The following is a 17,242-nucleotide window of genomic DNA, read 5'->3' on the forward strand; positions in this document are numbered from 1 at the left end:
AGGGTTTGGCAGAATGGTTAGGTTATGTGTTAGTTAGCGGGAGGTCGCGGGTTCGAGCCCGGCTCGTGGCAGATATTTTTTTATAAAGCTTAATGAGGTTCGTGAATCCGAGGCCAACTCTACACTTGTTCAATGTCGTCATATGTATTTTTACTACAAAATACAGTATCGTGAGTTCATTTGATTCTCTTTTACTCTTTACATTTTTGGGACTGAGAATACATGTGTTGTTTTTATAACTGCTTTATTAAATGTTTTTGAAATATATTTTGAACTGCGAATACATGAAATGCTTTTATAAATGTTTGACGAGATATACACAAGCAAAACATTCCTCGAATGAATTATTATACAGACAGAAGTTATGTGGATTATTATTGAATTATGTGGACATGATAATTGCCACCACTGAATTATGTGGACATGATAATTGCCACCACTGAATTATGTGGACATGATAATTGCCACCATTGAATTATGTGGACATGATAATTGCCACCATTGAATTATGTGGACATGATAATTGCCACCATTGAATTATGTGGACATTAGATGCATTAGTGAGTCTGGACTTCGACCGTGTCTGCATGTCAAAAGTTTTGCTTATCATTTCTAGTCGGAAATCATCTGTTTATCATCCTTAGAAAATTACCTACTTATTACTCTTAGTCTAGACACATCTTACTGCATTGATTGCATGAATAGTGTATAGACAAAAATTCATATCTTAGCGTATCTGTTACTGTAAACTTTGTCTGACATATTCCGTAAACTCCTCCGTAATCTACGAAATCTATTGTTCTATATATATAGATATTCTATGTAATTAGAATACCATCCAATAGCCGGAAATCGTTTCCTACCGAAAAATCCTTTACTTAATCGTACGAAATGGAACTCGTCACTAGTTCAAGTTCTTCGGAACCCGACAGCTATTCCGACATGGATGTACACCTAAGCTCCAGAAGCAGCGTTACCGGAATGAATCAACCAATCAGCCAACCCCAATTCATCTGATGAGTTCGTAGTCGACTTAATCAATGGAGACGAGAAGAAGGCGAACCTTTCCACCCACCAACCTGCACTCTTGGCAAAGAACCTAAAGCACTTACCGGCGAACCTGTTCGTAATACCATTTTCTCTCTCATTTCCAGAGTATCCCGTCACGATTATATACTATCTCAAATTCTAGATCTTATTCATCCACTCGTCCAAACCGACAATCATCCCGGTGTAATAGAAGAAGTCAACGAGCTTCGCGCTCGGGTAGTGACTTTGGAGAATATGGTGCAAAGATTACAAGCACCAGCGGCAACTCCGGCAACAACAGTACCACCATCAGCAGCATCAGCAGCATAACCAGTACCACCATCCACAACATCCACATCCCATGATTCAACATCACAATCTGTATCTTGAGCATCAACGTCATACACACCATAGATACCAAGGAGTACCAATAACAACAACCGATGAAGTATTAATCTATAACATCATTGGAGAAACATTCGGTAGCGATTATGTAATCTCTAAAGTTTTAGAGATTATGTACTCTAGTTCTAGCCGTAAATCAAATGAGTTTAATATCATATTAACTCATTAAATCCATGATTACATTTGAAGAAAATATATATGTATATATGTTTTCATAAAGATTGTAATTAAAAATTCTTTTGTACAAACTGTTAATGATGAAAATATTTTAACGGGTAGGTAATACCCGAGGAATATTTAGATTTTACATTAATAAGTTACACTGTACATTCTTCGAATCTGATTCAACAGTCATTTACTATCCTACTTACATCCACAGATATACGAATCCGTTCACCACAGAGCAACCATTTTCATTCAATTTCATAATTGGATTTTGACTTATCAGAATCCAACAAGTGGCATAATGAAGAAAACATTGGACAAAATAAAATTTGTTAGAAACCAACAAATTTAACTATGAGAAATTTTGTTAAGAATCCACGCTAACAAAATCCTAGCTAACTGTTCCTAGCTAACTGTTAATTCCGTATTACATTTTATTTATCGCAATTTTAATTATCGTCATTTAATTTCCGTTATTTATTTTACGCACTTTAAATATCGGGACACGTATACAAGGTTTTGACATATCATATCGACGCATCTATATATATTATTTGGAATCACCATAGACACTCTATATGCAGTAATGCTCGAGTTAGCTATACAGGGTTGAGGTTGATTCTCAAATAATATATATACTTTGAGTTATGATCGAGTCTGAGACATGTATATAACGGGTCACGACACGTATTAATTAATTCGAATATTATATATTAAACTACATACGCATTGTTGAATTCTTAATTGTGGACTGCTAACTGTGGACTAATAACATTGGACAATTAAAATGAATTAAAATATTGATTATAACATATGAAACTAAACATTTCTTCAAGTTTGCCACTTGATTTCATCTTAAACCTCATTTGTATCTTGACGATTACCATCTGCGTTCAAACCTTTCATGATTCTTGAAAACGCCTCAATCGAGAGGATGAACCAACCGCACTTCATCTACGGAAGAAAAGATTGATGCATATAGTTATGCACCTGAAAACACTCGGAACCTGAGTAAACGTTTAACACGTATCTGTGCTAGCTCCTTTGGCGTTGTTACTACCGAAAATAACATTCCAATTCTTTTTCCAAATTGGCCAATTTTGTCACAGCTCCAGCAAATCAACTTCAATCTATCATTCGAATAAACCTTATTATAAAGATTACCCCTTAATCATCGTTACCGGAGAACCGTTTATATCCCACCACATTAGCAGTAAACTTACCAGCAACTTCATTACTCATTGGCTTAAGTCTCTCCGAAGAACCATTATATTTGTTCGTTAAAACCTAATCATATACTCATCCGCATCTTGTAATGAGAACTGTCATACCAATTACCAGAAATCAGCAATTAGTATTTTGAATCTCGCAGCGTTTCTACATCAACAGTTATATGTATACATATAACACTCATCTCTTAGAATTATGATTCTCCATTCTGAAAAGTACCCAGTCTACGAATCAATACTTCGAATTTTGGAAATTTCTGATGAAGCAGCAAAAACTGTAAACGACCTTAACAGTCAAAGTTTGATGATAAAGAAGGATACGTTGGAAAAGCTCAAAAGAAAATTTGGTACTGAAAAACGAATTGAGAAAAACCATGAAGGAGGCTATAAACAAATCACAAATACTAAACCTGCCTTCAAAGAATCCAAATGATTAAGTATCTGCTGAAGTCATTAACAAATACCTTACCCCTTACTCTGAATCTTTTACGGACAAATTTTCTTCATCATCCATCGATATTAGAAATTCTAAGATATCATCGTATCTTTCATTATAAATATCCTCGATATTTCTGAAGATATTTTCATAACTATTCTTAGCTGAAATCATTTATCTCTTCGCAATATCAGTGTTACATCAGAAAGGAAACTATTTTAGTTTTTAAATTCTGAAAAGAAAAAAAATTCGAATTTAAAATATGAATGTTTTTGAAGTAGTGTTGGGAACTGAAGCATGAGTTAGTATAATATAATGACACTTGATCAACGTGATTATATTACAGTAAGTCATGCTGAGTTTTTAAATGGAACGTGATGATTCACAGATCATAACGTCATCATGTGCCATGTTACACGACTCTTACATTCTATTTAATATATAAACATATCAAGAACATAATTTCTTGATAAGTTCTATCTTTTCTCTTGAATTATAATAATTTAACAAATCAGATCGTGCTATTACAATTTCCTTCTTAGAATATTAATGAGGATCATAATTTTCTTAATTTCCGAATGATCAAATCTTTATAAGATTTTCTTTAAATCTCTTGAATTCCAGAAATCAAATGTGACTACGTCAAGAGTTAAGACGAACCTTTATTTCATTCACTTCACTCTTTTGTGATAACTTCACTCGTACTCTTCGAGTAATCGAATTGTTTTATCCTTATTACTCAATAGTAATAAAACTCTATTTATCAGCTCATGTGAGTCATGAAAACATACCTATTGACAGCCATGACCACCCCAATCAAATTTCGGGATGAAATTTCTTTAACGTGTAGGTACTGTGACGACCCAGAAATTTTCGACCAAATTTGAACTTAATCTTTATATGATTTCAACACGATAAGCAAAGTATATAATGTTGAGTCTCGAAAATTTTGGAACTATGTTCATATATCCATTTAACCTTTGACTATTCCCGACGATTCACGAACAATAATGTGTAAATAAATATGTAAATATATTTATATTATATATATATATATATATATATATATATATATATATATAAGTGTACAGATAATATTTGAAATTAATAAAGTACGCTTAATCAATTGAAACTAAAATGTAAAATAATAATTAGAATAATTAAGTTACTATTAAAATGAATATATAAATATATATATATATATATATATATATATATATATATATATATATATATATATATATATATATATATATATATATATATATATATATATATATATAGTATTATATGAATCTATATAAGATTTCTATTAAAAATTATTATATGGTAACATTCATAAAATATATAAATATCAAATATTCAATAAATGTTATCATATTATATATAATATAATTATTACATAATTAATAAATTGTAATATTAAATGTAATTACAAGTTAAAGATATAAAGATATACTAATATATATAATATTTATAGATATGAAAACTAATACGCATAATTTGTTATATTAATATCATTATTGATATTATTAACCTTATTATTAATAAATATCATTATTCTTATTATTTATATTATTATTATTATTATTATTATTATTATTATTACGGACCATTAAAATTGATATCATTCTTAATACTAGTATTATTTTAATTATTAATATTATTATTATTATTTCCATTATTATTATGATTAGTATTTTTATTATTTATAATATTATTAACTGTATTATTATTATTATTTAATTTTATTAATTATTATTATTATTATTAATTTTATATATTATATAAAAAAAACGAGTAAGATTTGTTTGGAATCAATCTCAATACTTTAATTCAGTTATTTAAATTATTAGATATCAAACAGATAAGGAAATCGATTTCTGTCAAGTATCAACAGCAAATTTTCTTTTTTTATTTGATTTTATCGTCCTTCCTGTCTACAAAGTTGTACCCGTTGAAATCAAAATTCTCAATGCAGACAAACCGATCAAATCACCTCTATTAACATCGAGTATTCGATTACTAGTATTATATTATGCTATCATGTATTACAATTAGGGGAGAAAAACAGAAAAGATAGAAAAAAAAACTCATCCGGTACTCTGTTATTGAACTCAAATCACCATATCACGTATTCAAATTCAATTTCAAAAACTATTAATGCAGTTTTGCTAGGAATCATCCATTTAAACTTTCTGTAAGTTTTCAAACCTCAAATCTTTCTATTAATTTCTAATTTTGAAGTCAAAGTTTATTTTCAAAAAGTCAATTGATTTGTTCAACTAAAAATTCGAAATCATTTTAATGATTCTGGATAAATTGATGATTTCTAAAGTTTCTAGGAACGATTTAGAACCTAATTTATGTTGAAAGCATAACTTAAAACAGTCTTAAATTCAAATTTGATTCTTGAGTTCATGTTCTTGAAATTGTAATTGACAAAAGCTCATTTTCGAAACAAGTTTTAAAATCTATAAATGCAGAGATGTTAGGAAACCTTCTTTTAAACTATCTGCAAAGTTTGAAGTTCCAAATTTCTATATCGAATTCGAATTTCGAAGTCAAAGTTTAGTTTTTAAAAAGTGAAACAATGTTCTTTAATTAAATTCGAATTTTATGTTATGTTTCAAGTTAAATTGAGGTTTGCAAAAGTTTATTAGATGGATTTAAAATCTATTTCATGATATAAACATAGTCCATTATGTAACGAAATCAGAAATCAAATTTTTTTTTTTTTAAAACAGTCGCGATAGCATCAGACAGTTTTTCTTTTCTTTTTTTTTTATTTTTTTTCGTTTTTCTATTAAAGCAAACACTCACAAGAACGATTATAATTTAAATGCAAGTCTTAATTTGAATTGGTAATTCACGTTTAGTGTGGTTTGACCTCTGGCCGACTTGGAAAGATGAAGAAGAAAGGGGAGAAACAGAAACGTGTTAAGTATAATGAGAAACCAATATTAATCAGAAAAAAAAGGGTTTGGCAGAATGGTTAGGTTATGTGTTGGTTAGCGGGAGGTCGCGGGTTCGAGCCCGGCTCGTAGCAGATATTTTTTTATAAAGCTTAATGAGGTTCGTGAATCCGAGGCCAACTCTACACTTTTTCAATGTCGTCATATGTATTTTTACTACAAAATACAGTATCGTGAGTTCATTTAATTCCCTTTTACTCTTTACATTTTTGGGACTGTGAATACATGCGTTGTTTTTATAACTGCTTTATTAAATGCTTTTGAAATATATTTTGAACTGCGAATACATGAAATGCTTTTATAAATGTTTGATGAGATAGACACAAGCAAAACATTCCTCGAATGAATTATTATACAGACAGAAGTTCTGTGGATTATTATTGAATTATGTGGACATGATAATTGCCACCATTGAATTATGTGGACATGATAATTGCCACCATTGAATTATGTGGACATGATAATTGCCACCATTGAATTATGTGGACATGATAATTGCCACCAATTGATGTGAATGTTATGTATCGAGAGAATGATTTTTATACACATGTTATGTGTATTATATTTTGTACACGAGATATGTGTACGGTTACTAAGATTTATGAAAAAGGATTTCGTACACGAGAAAGGTGTACTGTATTTAAAAGATATCGCATGTACATTACAGGTGGGTATAGGATTTGAGCCCATTTGTACCATGCAGCATTTAAATCTTGTGGTCTATCAAAATGATGAATTTTATTGTTTTATGATAAACCTATGAACTCACCAACCTTTTGGTTGACACTTGAAAGCATGTTTATTCTCAGGTATGAAAGAAATCTTCCGCTGTGCATTTGCTCATATTAGAGATATTATTTGGAGTCATTCATGACATATTTCAAAAGACGTTGCATTCGAGTCGTCAAGTTCATCAAGATTAATATTAAGTCATTCCTAGTTTGGATATATTATGAAAGGGTATGCATATCTGTCAACTTTCGATGTAAGGAAAGTTTGTCTTTTAAAAACGAATGCAATGTTTGTAAAATGTATCATATAGAGGTCAAATACCTCGCAATGAAATCAACTATTGTGAATCGTTTATAATCAATATGAACGGGGCACTTCAATAAGCACCTCTACAGCATCAGTAACTTGATTTAAATGTATTTCCAAAATTGCAGTAGATTAAAGATGAAACAATACTAGCTAATTGCTTCAAAAACCTGTCCCACATTTCAAATTACTCATCTCATTAATTTATAGTTCTACAACCGCATATAATTTAAGAAGAATGCTCAGCAAAAAGCTTATAACTTAATAAACCAAATTCAAACCGTACAATTATACAAATAATGATAATGAGTAAGCTTAACATTCGATACATTCTAAATTCCTAAGGCTTGTCAAAAATTTCAGCTTTCACCAGCACATCCTAATATAATTGTATCTCATTGCACAATTGTACGATTGAAAGTTAGGGTTTAGGCATCCAAATTGTAAAAAACACGTATATCCGGACTAACGAGCACTACGAAACAAAATGAAATTATAAGAATACCTAAAATTACTTGCAGGTTTTAAATCACTGTCCGGTAAAGTAGCCGTCGCCGGAGAAATCACCACCGTTAACGTCGTCGGTCAAAACTGAAAGCGTGAAGTGTTTTTATTTACACAAATTGGGCTAATATGATACATACAGAGTGGGCTTATAAACCCATTGTATAATCAAATTGGGCTTAAAAGCACTCCATAAACTTAAGCTTAAAATTCCCAAAACGCCCCTCAAAGTAAATAGTGTGACAATATCACCCTCTATATCATCGTCCTCACAATATCTAGTTTATTTATTAATATCAATTCACAACCTGCTGCGTGTGTTTTTCACGCACTCGCAATCATTTAGAAATCGAATCGGAAGTTGAAAGTAATGGAACAAACAGATCAAGATCAAGAACACGAAGTGTACGGAGGAGATATACCTGATGAAAGTGAAATGGATGCTGATATTGAGATGTCACGTAACGATACGGAAGTCGATGAGAATAATAACTCCAAGGTCTGTTTTAGGTTAATTGTTGCTTAGTTTATCATTCACATAAAATTGGATGTACTGATGTACGTTGTTTTGTGATTGAATGTGTTTGCGTGAAGTAATTTTTTTTAGCCCTAATTTGGCTAATTAGGTGTTTGATTTTTGTTTTGAAATTAGGAATTGGAGGATATGAAGAAGAGACTGAAGGAGATTGAAGAAGAAGCAGGAGCACTTAGAGAAATGCAAGCTAAAGTTGAGAAGGAGATGGGCTCTGTTCAAGGTCTTTGTTTATAGCTTTTCTATTTCTTTTAATTATAAATTTTATAAATTTTATTTTCTGAGACTCATTCTGTTATAGAGTATGTTTTGTTCTGTGAGGTTATTGATAATTTGGACTAATATTTATTGGTAAGGACTTTGTTAGACGTGTATTAGAGCGATACCCCTACATTAACTTATATGGATTAAATTTATACGGAGTAGAATGATATCATAGAATCATGTGTTATTGCTTTTTTGGGCAGTACTGTGTTAATGTATTACTCCGTACTAAGGAGACCGGAGGCGTTCATAGTTAATATTAAATTGGTAAAACTGAATAGAAGGCTGTAACACTAAACGAATTTTTGTTCTACGTCTCTGAACGATATATATCCATCTAATTCGCCCCAACAAGATGTCCAAATAAAAACATCCGTGTCCAGACCTATAGAATATTCAATACTATCTCTTTTATAAAGTTTAGACATTGATATATGGTAATGAGATACTCTGGTTTCACACTATATAAAAAGCCATTTCATGTCCTAAATGCATATCACCATATGTATTGTACTATTGTGTGTTGATGAGTAACTTTAACACTTTATTATGTGACCATATGTTTGAGCGAGGTTGTAAAAGTCACTATTTGGGGAATATTTGGTTGGGACCTTGTAGCAATTAATTAGTCAATATAGATCATCTTGTTCTGTGCTACTTTTTATATCTACGTGTGCAAGATTGTAGTGTTATGACTTGTAAAACATAAACACTATCATTGTCTAAGGTAGATAATCTGTTACCTGACAATATTGTTCATCTGTTTTTGGGCATGACTAGATGATTCCACTGGGGCTGCTGCAACTCTGGCTGAAAAAGAGGAGGCGGATGCACGTTCAATTTACGTTGGTAATGTGAGGTTCTATGACCTTTCACTTTATTAAATCCTATGTATATTGGACATCATATCATTGGTATGGTGCACAGAAAAACAAGAATATCACTATGTTCTTAATGATTTATTTTAATGGTTTATAATTTGTTTCACAATTATTGTTGAGAGCTGGACTTCTTTTTTTTTTTTTTTAAATTAAAGAAAGTACCTTTAGGAATGAAGCAAATATACACTGATTCTTATCAATTGTCTTGATACTTAGATTAATATTCTTTCTACATGTTTCTCTCTTCAGGTAGACTATGCATGTACGCCTGAGGAGGTTCAGCAGCATTTTCAATCATGTGGAACTGTAAACAGGGTGACAATATTAACAGACAAATTTGGTCAACCAAAAGGTTTTGCATACGTTGAATTTGTGGAACTTGAAGCTGTTCAAAATGCTGTTCTTTTGAATGAATCGGAGTTGCATGGTCGCCAACTCAAGGTCTCAACTATATTCGTTTTTATTCATTCAGTTTGTGATATTCCAAAATCTAGCTTCAAATTTTCATGACTGGATTTTCAAACTGTGCAGGTTGCTGCTAAACGAACTAATGTTCCTGGATTGAAACAATTTAGAGGGAGGCGACCCAACCCATATCTTGGATTCAATCCACGAAGGCCTTACTTTGGTGGACTTCCAATGTACTCTCCATATGGTTATGGGTATGTATCAGTATCTTTTTTTACCAGATGTGAAGTTTTGTTACGGTTTTAACTTTTAAGTCATCCTTTGTTATAATCTATATCTATATGAATATGAAATTAATATGAATATATCATGATTAGAAGTTCCCTGCATTACAACTAGCCCAATTTGCATTATATTGCTACCCTTTTCTAGTAGCCCTTTAACTGGTTCAGGCCCGGTCATAAGTTAATAACCTAGTAGCTCACATTTTTGATTTAAAGCTTCAAAATTTAACATGTGAAGAAACTTATACTCAGTAAATAACTACAATGACATCTTGAAATCTGGATACTTCTTGTATCTGATTAGCATTCCAATTTACATTGTTCTTATTCACCTAAATCCATATTGATTACTAGATAACATAAGAGATTGGTACTGAAACAAAGGACCAGCCTTATGTCTCTTAAGTTCTCTTGACTAATTAATTAATTATGAATACCAAGTGTGTTAGGGAAATATCTGTGAATAACTTTATAGTTAAAAGTTAATACCATATCTGATATTTGTAGTTAATGGCATCTTACAATTAGAAACCAACATGTTTTTGCTACTGTGCAGAAGGATTCCAAGAGCTAGGAGGCCAATGCGTTACCGGCCATATTAATCAAGTCACCGAGTGTTTTTTAGTGACCGCAAGAGGCAACAGTCATACCGAATTTTACTTGACCGTCTCTGTAGTCTTAGATCATGTGTATCACATTATGTACTATTGCTTGCGTTGCCAAATCCCCCAACATTCTTCTTTAGCTTTCTTTTTCAAGATCTTTATTGTATGCACTTTAACATGCTTTTATACCCAGAACTCATAGTCATCATAGTCCCAAAAAATGACCTTTAAACTGTTTTTATCTAGTTTCTATGATCTATGGAAGTGATGTGTGGAAACAAAACTAAACTGTTTATACCCTTTTTATTTATACGGTTGCTTGCAAACAAAAACAAAATTTCGTTGTACGTATACACACTCCCTTCTACATTATTTGCAATGTTTATATCCACTTAATCTTTTAACATAACTTCGAGGTATTTTTGGAGGTGAAAGAAGCCATTTGGAACCCTCGATATAAGAAAGGATGAGGTAGGACTTAGCTTCTTGATCTTTTCACATATTAATGTTTTGCTGAAAAATTGGTTTTTGGACAATTATTACCTATTTGATCTGATCTGCCTGTTTCGTCTATTCCATTTGTGGGTAAATATGCTGTTCTGACAAAAAATTAGCCTGCGTCTGATTCAGCAATTTCTCAAACATTTGCAGTATTTGTAATCCTCCAGAAATGCAATGAATCTTTGAGTAATATGTCAAAGCGTTAGCTGAATGGGTTAACTAAATGGGTCCTATATAATCTCTTGTTGATTTTGGATATTTTTGGACTAAAACTACACTTAAAGGAGTTTTGATTTGTTTGTTTTTCACCCTTTTTAAGCTATTAAACATAGATTATAAAAAATAAAATAAGTAATTTGCATGTTTATTTTGTTAGAGATACATGTTTTATTGTGATATATTACAGTTATTTTATTATAAGGTTGAATGTAAAATGTAAAATTAACGGTAAATGCATTTATTACAGTAATTATGTAAGCATATATCTATATTTATGTATTTCGGACGATGTTAATGAATATATCCATATATGAAACTTTTCATTCATATCCATATACATTCAAGTTCATCCGTATCCATATCCATCTAGATTTATCCATATCCATCACGAAGCGGGTGGATCGGATGGATATCCAATAGATCGGGTGGTCATTGCCATCCATACTTAAAACAATCAGAAAAAATATCTTACCATTTTACCCTATATTTTGATTTAAAAGTATAAATATTTCCTTCTTAGAATTTTAGATAGCTCACAATTTATCTAAACAACATATGCATATGTATACATAAAATGTATATATAGAGAAAGAAAGATTGCAAGAGAATGTTTGAAAGGTAACAAAGAGATGGTTTCCACTAACGTTTGTATTTTTTTCGTGATGTCTGAACTTTAACAGAATAATTCATAGGTTTCGGGTCCACTAAACTTTGAGCAAGGATATACTCGATTAAATATATATATTTTTTTTTTTGGCGAAAACAAATTTTATAACTGACAAGATTCATGCTATTGTACGATCTAGAACTTAATCGAAATCACACAATTACACAAATCAATCTAATAGCTCAAGCTAAGAAACAGAGCTATGGAATTGAATCGTATTTACAATTGGATTGAACTGAGTTTAGGTTTTACAAGAGAGAAGAATTATTAACTGAAAAACTAACTGATTACAAAGTAACTGCACTATTTAAGCTACTAATCAAGTAACAACTTCTTGGCTGTAAAGACGGTTAGCAATTTCTGTTACGAAACGACTCCAGCAGCTCTCGTGTTATGAAACGACTCTAGCAGCTCACGTGCTAAGCTTGTGACTTAATGAACACGTGCCAGGCACGTTGATCCTGTAACAATCCCCCTTGCTTAAATTGATTCTTGTCCTCAAGAATCGCTTGGCATGACATCGAACTCAGGAAAGTGATTGATGATATCATCACTAGACTCCCACGTGGCATCTTCAATCGTTCCTTGTGCCCACTGAATCAAAACGTATATAGCAGCCCTGTTTTGTTTCTTTACCAATTTTCGGTCGAGTATTTTCAAAGGTACATTTGCAATTAATCCAGCCTCATTTGTTGTTGGTAAAGTTCCACTTTGTGTAGGTGAAGCACCATGATGACGTTTAAGTTGGGACACATGAAAAACCGGATGAATTTGAGTGGATAATGGTAACTTGAGCTTGTAAGCTACTGCCCCTACACGACTATCTATCTGAAAGGGTCCATAATATTTTGGGGACAATTTGTGTTGTTTATGACCTCGAAGGGTGACTTGACGGTGTGGTTGGAGCTTCTGATAAAATACAATGCAAATTTAGATAACATGGAATTAGTAATGTATATAAATATCTAGATATTAAAATGTAAAAGAAATATCTAGATATTAATAAGGAAAAATCTAGATGTTAAAATGTAAAAATCTAGATATTTTTATGTGGTAAAAATATCTAGATATTTATCCATAGAAATATCTAGTTTCTAGAATGTTCCATGGGGTAGTATAAATATGGGTGATGAGTAGTTCATTTGTGTAAGGTGTGAGTAAGTGAAGTGTGAAGTAGAGAAGAAGTAAGAAGTGAAGAAGAGTTAGAAGTAGAAGTTGTGAAGAAGTAAGAGTGTGAGTTGAGTCCATAATATTGTAATGGTTTCTTTGTATTAATAAAAGTGTTCTTTGTTAAGTTTCCCGATTAAGCCTCAGTTTGTGTTTAAGTTCTTAGTGCACTTGTGTTGTATCTATTATATGGTCGGCTTTGCCGCCTAAGTGATATATGGTCGGTTATACCGCCTGAACGATATATGGTCGACACTGTCGCCTAAGTATTATTGTGCACTAAGGATTTATAAAATTAAAGGCTAACCAACGTCAAAGTGTTGGTGTAGTGAGTGAGTATAACCTAGGTCCTCTATAGTGGGTGTGTTGGGCTCGTCGAAGCTTCCAACAATTGGTATCAGAGCGGGTCGTTCGGGACCATTGCTAGCGGAGGTACTCATCAGTAAACGTTGGACGTTTACATCGTCTTGTTAACACCAAGGCCCTAACGGAGATTCTGTCGGAGCACAGTTAGGAACTGTGAAAGCTCATCGGTCTGGGACCAAGCTTATTGAACGTTGGACGTCATGATGGCAGATCTTGCAAGTACGAGCAGTGGAATCAAGAGTCTCAATAACCACAACTATGGTTATTGGCGGACCTGTATAGAATCCTACCTACAAGGACAGGATTTATGGGAAATAGTTGCTGGCAGTGACACAACGCCTCCACCGAAAGAAAATGCCGAAGCTTTGAGAAAATGGAACATCAAGGCCGGGAAGGCTTTATTTATATTGAAGACTACAATCGACGAGGATCTATTGGAGCACATCCGTGACGAGAAAACACCAAAGCCAGCTTGGAAAACTTTTGAAAAATTGTTTTCAAAGAAGAATGAAGCACGCCTCCAGCTCTTGGAAAATGAGCTCGCGGGTATCTCACAAGGAAGTCTATCTATTTCTTAGTATTTCACCAAGGTGAAATCTATTTGTCGTGAGATATCTCAACTTGCTCCTGAAGAGAAAGTGAGTGATGCAAGGATGAAGAGAATTATCATCCACGGCTTAAGACCCGAGTATAATGGATTTATAGCCGCTGTGAGAGGATGGCCTACTCAACCATCATTAATAGAGCTGGAGAATTTATTGGCTAACCAAGAGGCATTAGTCAAGCAGATGAATGAAGTAACTATAAAAGACGGAGAAGATGCACTCTTCACCAATAAGAAGAAAGCAACATCTCAAAGACATGAGGCGATGAAAGAAAGTAAGACATATGGGTGGAAGGGTCACCCAAAATCAAAAGGCAACGGTTCAGGGGGAGCTCAACAAGGAAGAAGAGATCATCGTCAACAATACGGGAAAAATGATAAGAGAAAGAATGGTGAATGCTTCAATTGTGGCAAGAAGGGTCATTTTGCTCGAGATTGTAGATACCCCAGAAGGCGAACTTTCGAAGGAAATGTGGCCGCCGCAAGAGATGAGAAGAAAGAGGTCACATTCGAAGTGATAGTGCTCAAAATAAACATATATTTAGTATCAATATCCTTCCGATATGTAAAGTTTTCAGTTGCAATTGTTCTATTTCCAAGTGATATTCGTTTATAATAAATAAGTGCAAAGACAAAAGGCGAAAACGAAGATTCGAAGACAAAAACGTCCAAAAAGCTCAAATGTAAAAGATACAATTCAAGTGGTTCAAATTAATGATGAGAAACGTCTAAAATTGACAAGAGTACAAGTTACGAAACGAAAAGCACGAAGATTAAAGAATTGAAGAAAAAGCGTCCTAAAACTGGAAAAGGGTCCTTAAAGCCATAGTGCACTCAAAAGCGTCCCAAAAATTGAGTTAAAAGACTTGCGCGGATTTTGGGAGTTAAGGAAAATAATTTTTTGTGCTAATTACAAATTGCAAAACGCAAAGTACAAGATATTAAATCGTACGAAAGGACGTTCAAAAATCCGGAACCGGGACCTGAGCCAACTATCAACGCCCGACTCAACGGACCAAAAATTACAAGTCTACTATGCACAATAATATAATATAATATATATATAATTATATAAATTATATATATATTATATATATTTATATATCATGTCGACAAGCTAGTGTCCAAGGCAATGTGAGCTGGATTTCTATGCCATGCGATCGCATGGAAATAACAAAGGGGAGCCATGCGATCGCATGGCCCCAAAAGTTTGGTCAGGTCTATAAAAGCCACAGAATTCTGGCCGAAATATATACAATAAATATATTACTCCCTCTGTAATATATATATATATATATATATATATATATATATATATATATATATATATATATATATATATATATATATATATATATATATATATATATATATATATAATATTAGTTTAGTTTTATATTAGATTAATTTGGGTTATGTAAAGGTTATTTTACGGGTTTTGAATTCGAAATTCTGTCCATGTAACACTACGCGATAAATACTCAATGTAAGTTATGTTTTCCTTTTTAAAATTAATGTCTCGTAACTAAGTTATTATTATGCTTATTTAAGTCAAAGTAATCGTGATGTTAGACTAAATATTAAAGATGGGGTTATTGGGCTTTGTACCATAATTGGAGTTTGGACAAAAGAATGACACTAGTGAAAATTAGACTATGGGCTATTAATGGGCTTTATATTAAATTAACGATACCTCGTTAATTTAATATAAAGGTTATGATTTGACGTATCTATATATAACCACATACGCTTAATTGGACAAGATGGGCGGGATATTTATAAGTACGAATTATTGTTCATTTGACCGGACACGGGGAAGGATTAATAGTTAATGGACTCATTAAAACAGGGGTGGATTACATTCAAGGGTAATTGGTGTAATTGTTAACAAAGTATTAAAACCTTGGATTACACACAGTCGATAACCTGGTGTATTCATTAAACAAAGTATTAAGACCTTGTTACAGTTCGAATCCCCAATTAGTTGGAATATTTGACTTCGGGTATAAGGTTAAATTTGCCGAGCATTTTATAATTATGACCGATGAACTATTATGGGTAAAACCCAGATAGGTTTCAATTACATCCAGGACAAAGGACAATTAACTCAGGGTAATAAATAATCAAAACGTCAAACATCATGGTTACGGAAGTTTAAATAAGCATAATTATTATATTGTTATTTATTTTGCGCACTTAAATTATCGTCATTTATATTTTGCATTAGGTTTTAATTGTGACTTAAAATATAAAACCGACAAACGGGTCATTAAACGGTAAACCCCCTTTTATATATTATTATATATATATTATATATATTGTGTACAAATATAGTTAATTAAAATATAGTGTGAAATAAGCCATCTCCCTGTTGGACGAACCGGACTTACTAAAAACTATACTACTTTACTATTAGGTACACTGCCTATAGTGTTGTAGCAAGGTTTAGGTATATCCCATCTGTAAATAAATAATTAAAACTTGTGTTATTTGTATCGTATTTCGTAGTAAAAATAATAACTATTTCGTATACACCGCTGCACACATCACGAAGCATCCATTAATGAGGAAACTTGGGATGCAGAAGCAGGACTCTCCGTTGAAGCTGGCATGGATGATCAAGCTCTTGCAGCAACCTTAAAGTCAACAATAAACTACAAAGATGATTGGATCATCGATTCTGGGTGCTCAAATCATATGACCAATGATGAGACGAAGCTGCAAGAAATGGATGATTACAAAGGAAAGAGAGTCGTGTTGACAGCCGACAATTCAAGGTTGTCTATTTCTCACATTGGAAAGACAATAATTCCAAATAAATGCGGCTCTCATAAGCTCCAACTCGAGAAGGTGTATCTTGTCCCTGGCCTAAAGAAGAATTTACTATCAGTACCACAATTGACAGCAGAAGGGAATTATTTGCTCTTTGGACCCGAAGATGTATCCGTATTCAAGAGAGTGAA

At 32.5% G+C, this 17,242-nt stretch overlaps 1 protein-coding gene across 1 annotated transcript; it reads left to right on the plus strand.

The window, feature by feature from the left end:
• The first annotated feature begins 8,134 nt into the window (after positions 1-8,134).
• On the plus strand, positions 8,135-11,028 carry LOC139839956 (polyadenylate-binding protein 1-like). The gene is made up of 6 exons (XM_071830171.1): positions 8,135-8,280; positions 8,434-8,536; positions 9,358-9,431; positions 9,708-9,899; positions 9,990-10,120; positions 10,707-11,028. The coding sequence occupies exons 1-6, from the start codon at positions 8,152-8,154 to the stop codon at positions 10,750-10,752; spliced, it is 675 nt and encodes a 224-aa protein (XP_071686272.1). The 5' UTR covers positions 8,135-8,151; the 3' UTR covers positions 10,753-11,028.
• The last annotated feature ends 6,214 nt before the right edge of the window (positions 11,029-17,242 follow it).

This window comes from Rutidosis leptorrhynchoides, chromosome 4 (genome assembly GCF_046630445.1).
Source record: "Rutidosis leptorrhynchoides isolate AG116_Rl617_1_P2 chromosome 4, CSIRO_AGI_Rlap_v1, whole genome shotgun sequence".
In the NCBI taxonomy this organism is placed as follows: Eukaryota; Viridiplantae; Streptophyta; class Magnoliopsida; order Asterales; family Asteraceae; genus Rutidosis; species Rutidosis leptorrhynchoides.

Bases quoted from the DNA above. Each gene is read 5' to 3' on its own strand.
- LOC139839956 (XM_071830171.1), top strand. From the start codon at position 8,152: ATGGAACAAACAGATCAAGATCAAGAACACGAAGTGTACGGAGGAGAT. The intron at 8,537-9,357 runs GTCTTTGTTTAT...GGGCATGACTAG, and splicing joins GGAGATGGGCTCTGTTCAAG to ATGATTCCACTGGGGCTGCT. The intron at 9,900-9,989 runs GTCTCAACTATA...CAAACTGTGCAG, and splicing joins TGCATGGTCGCCAACTCAAG to GTTGCTGCTAAACGAACTAA.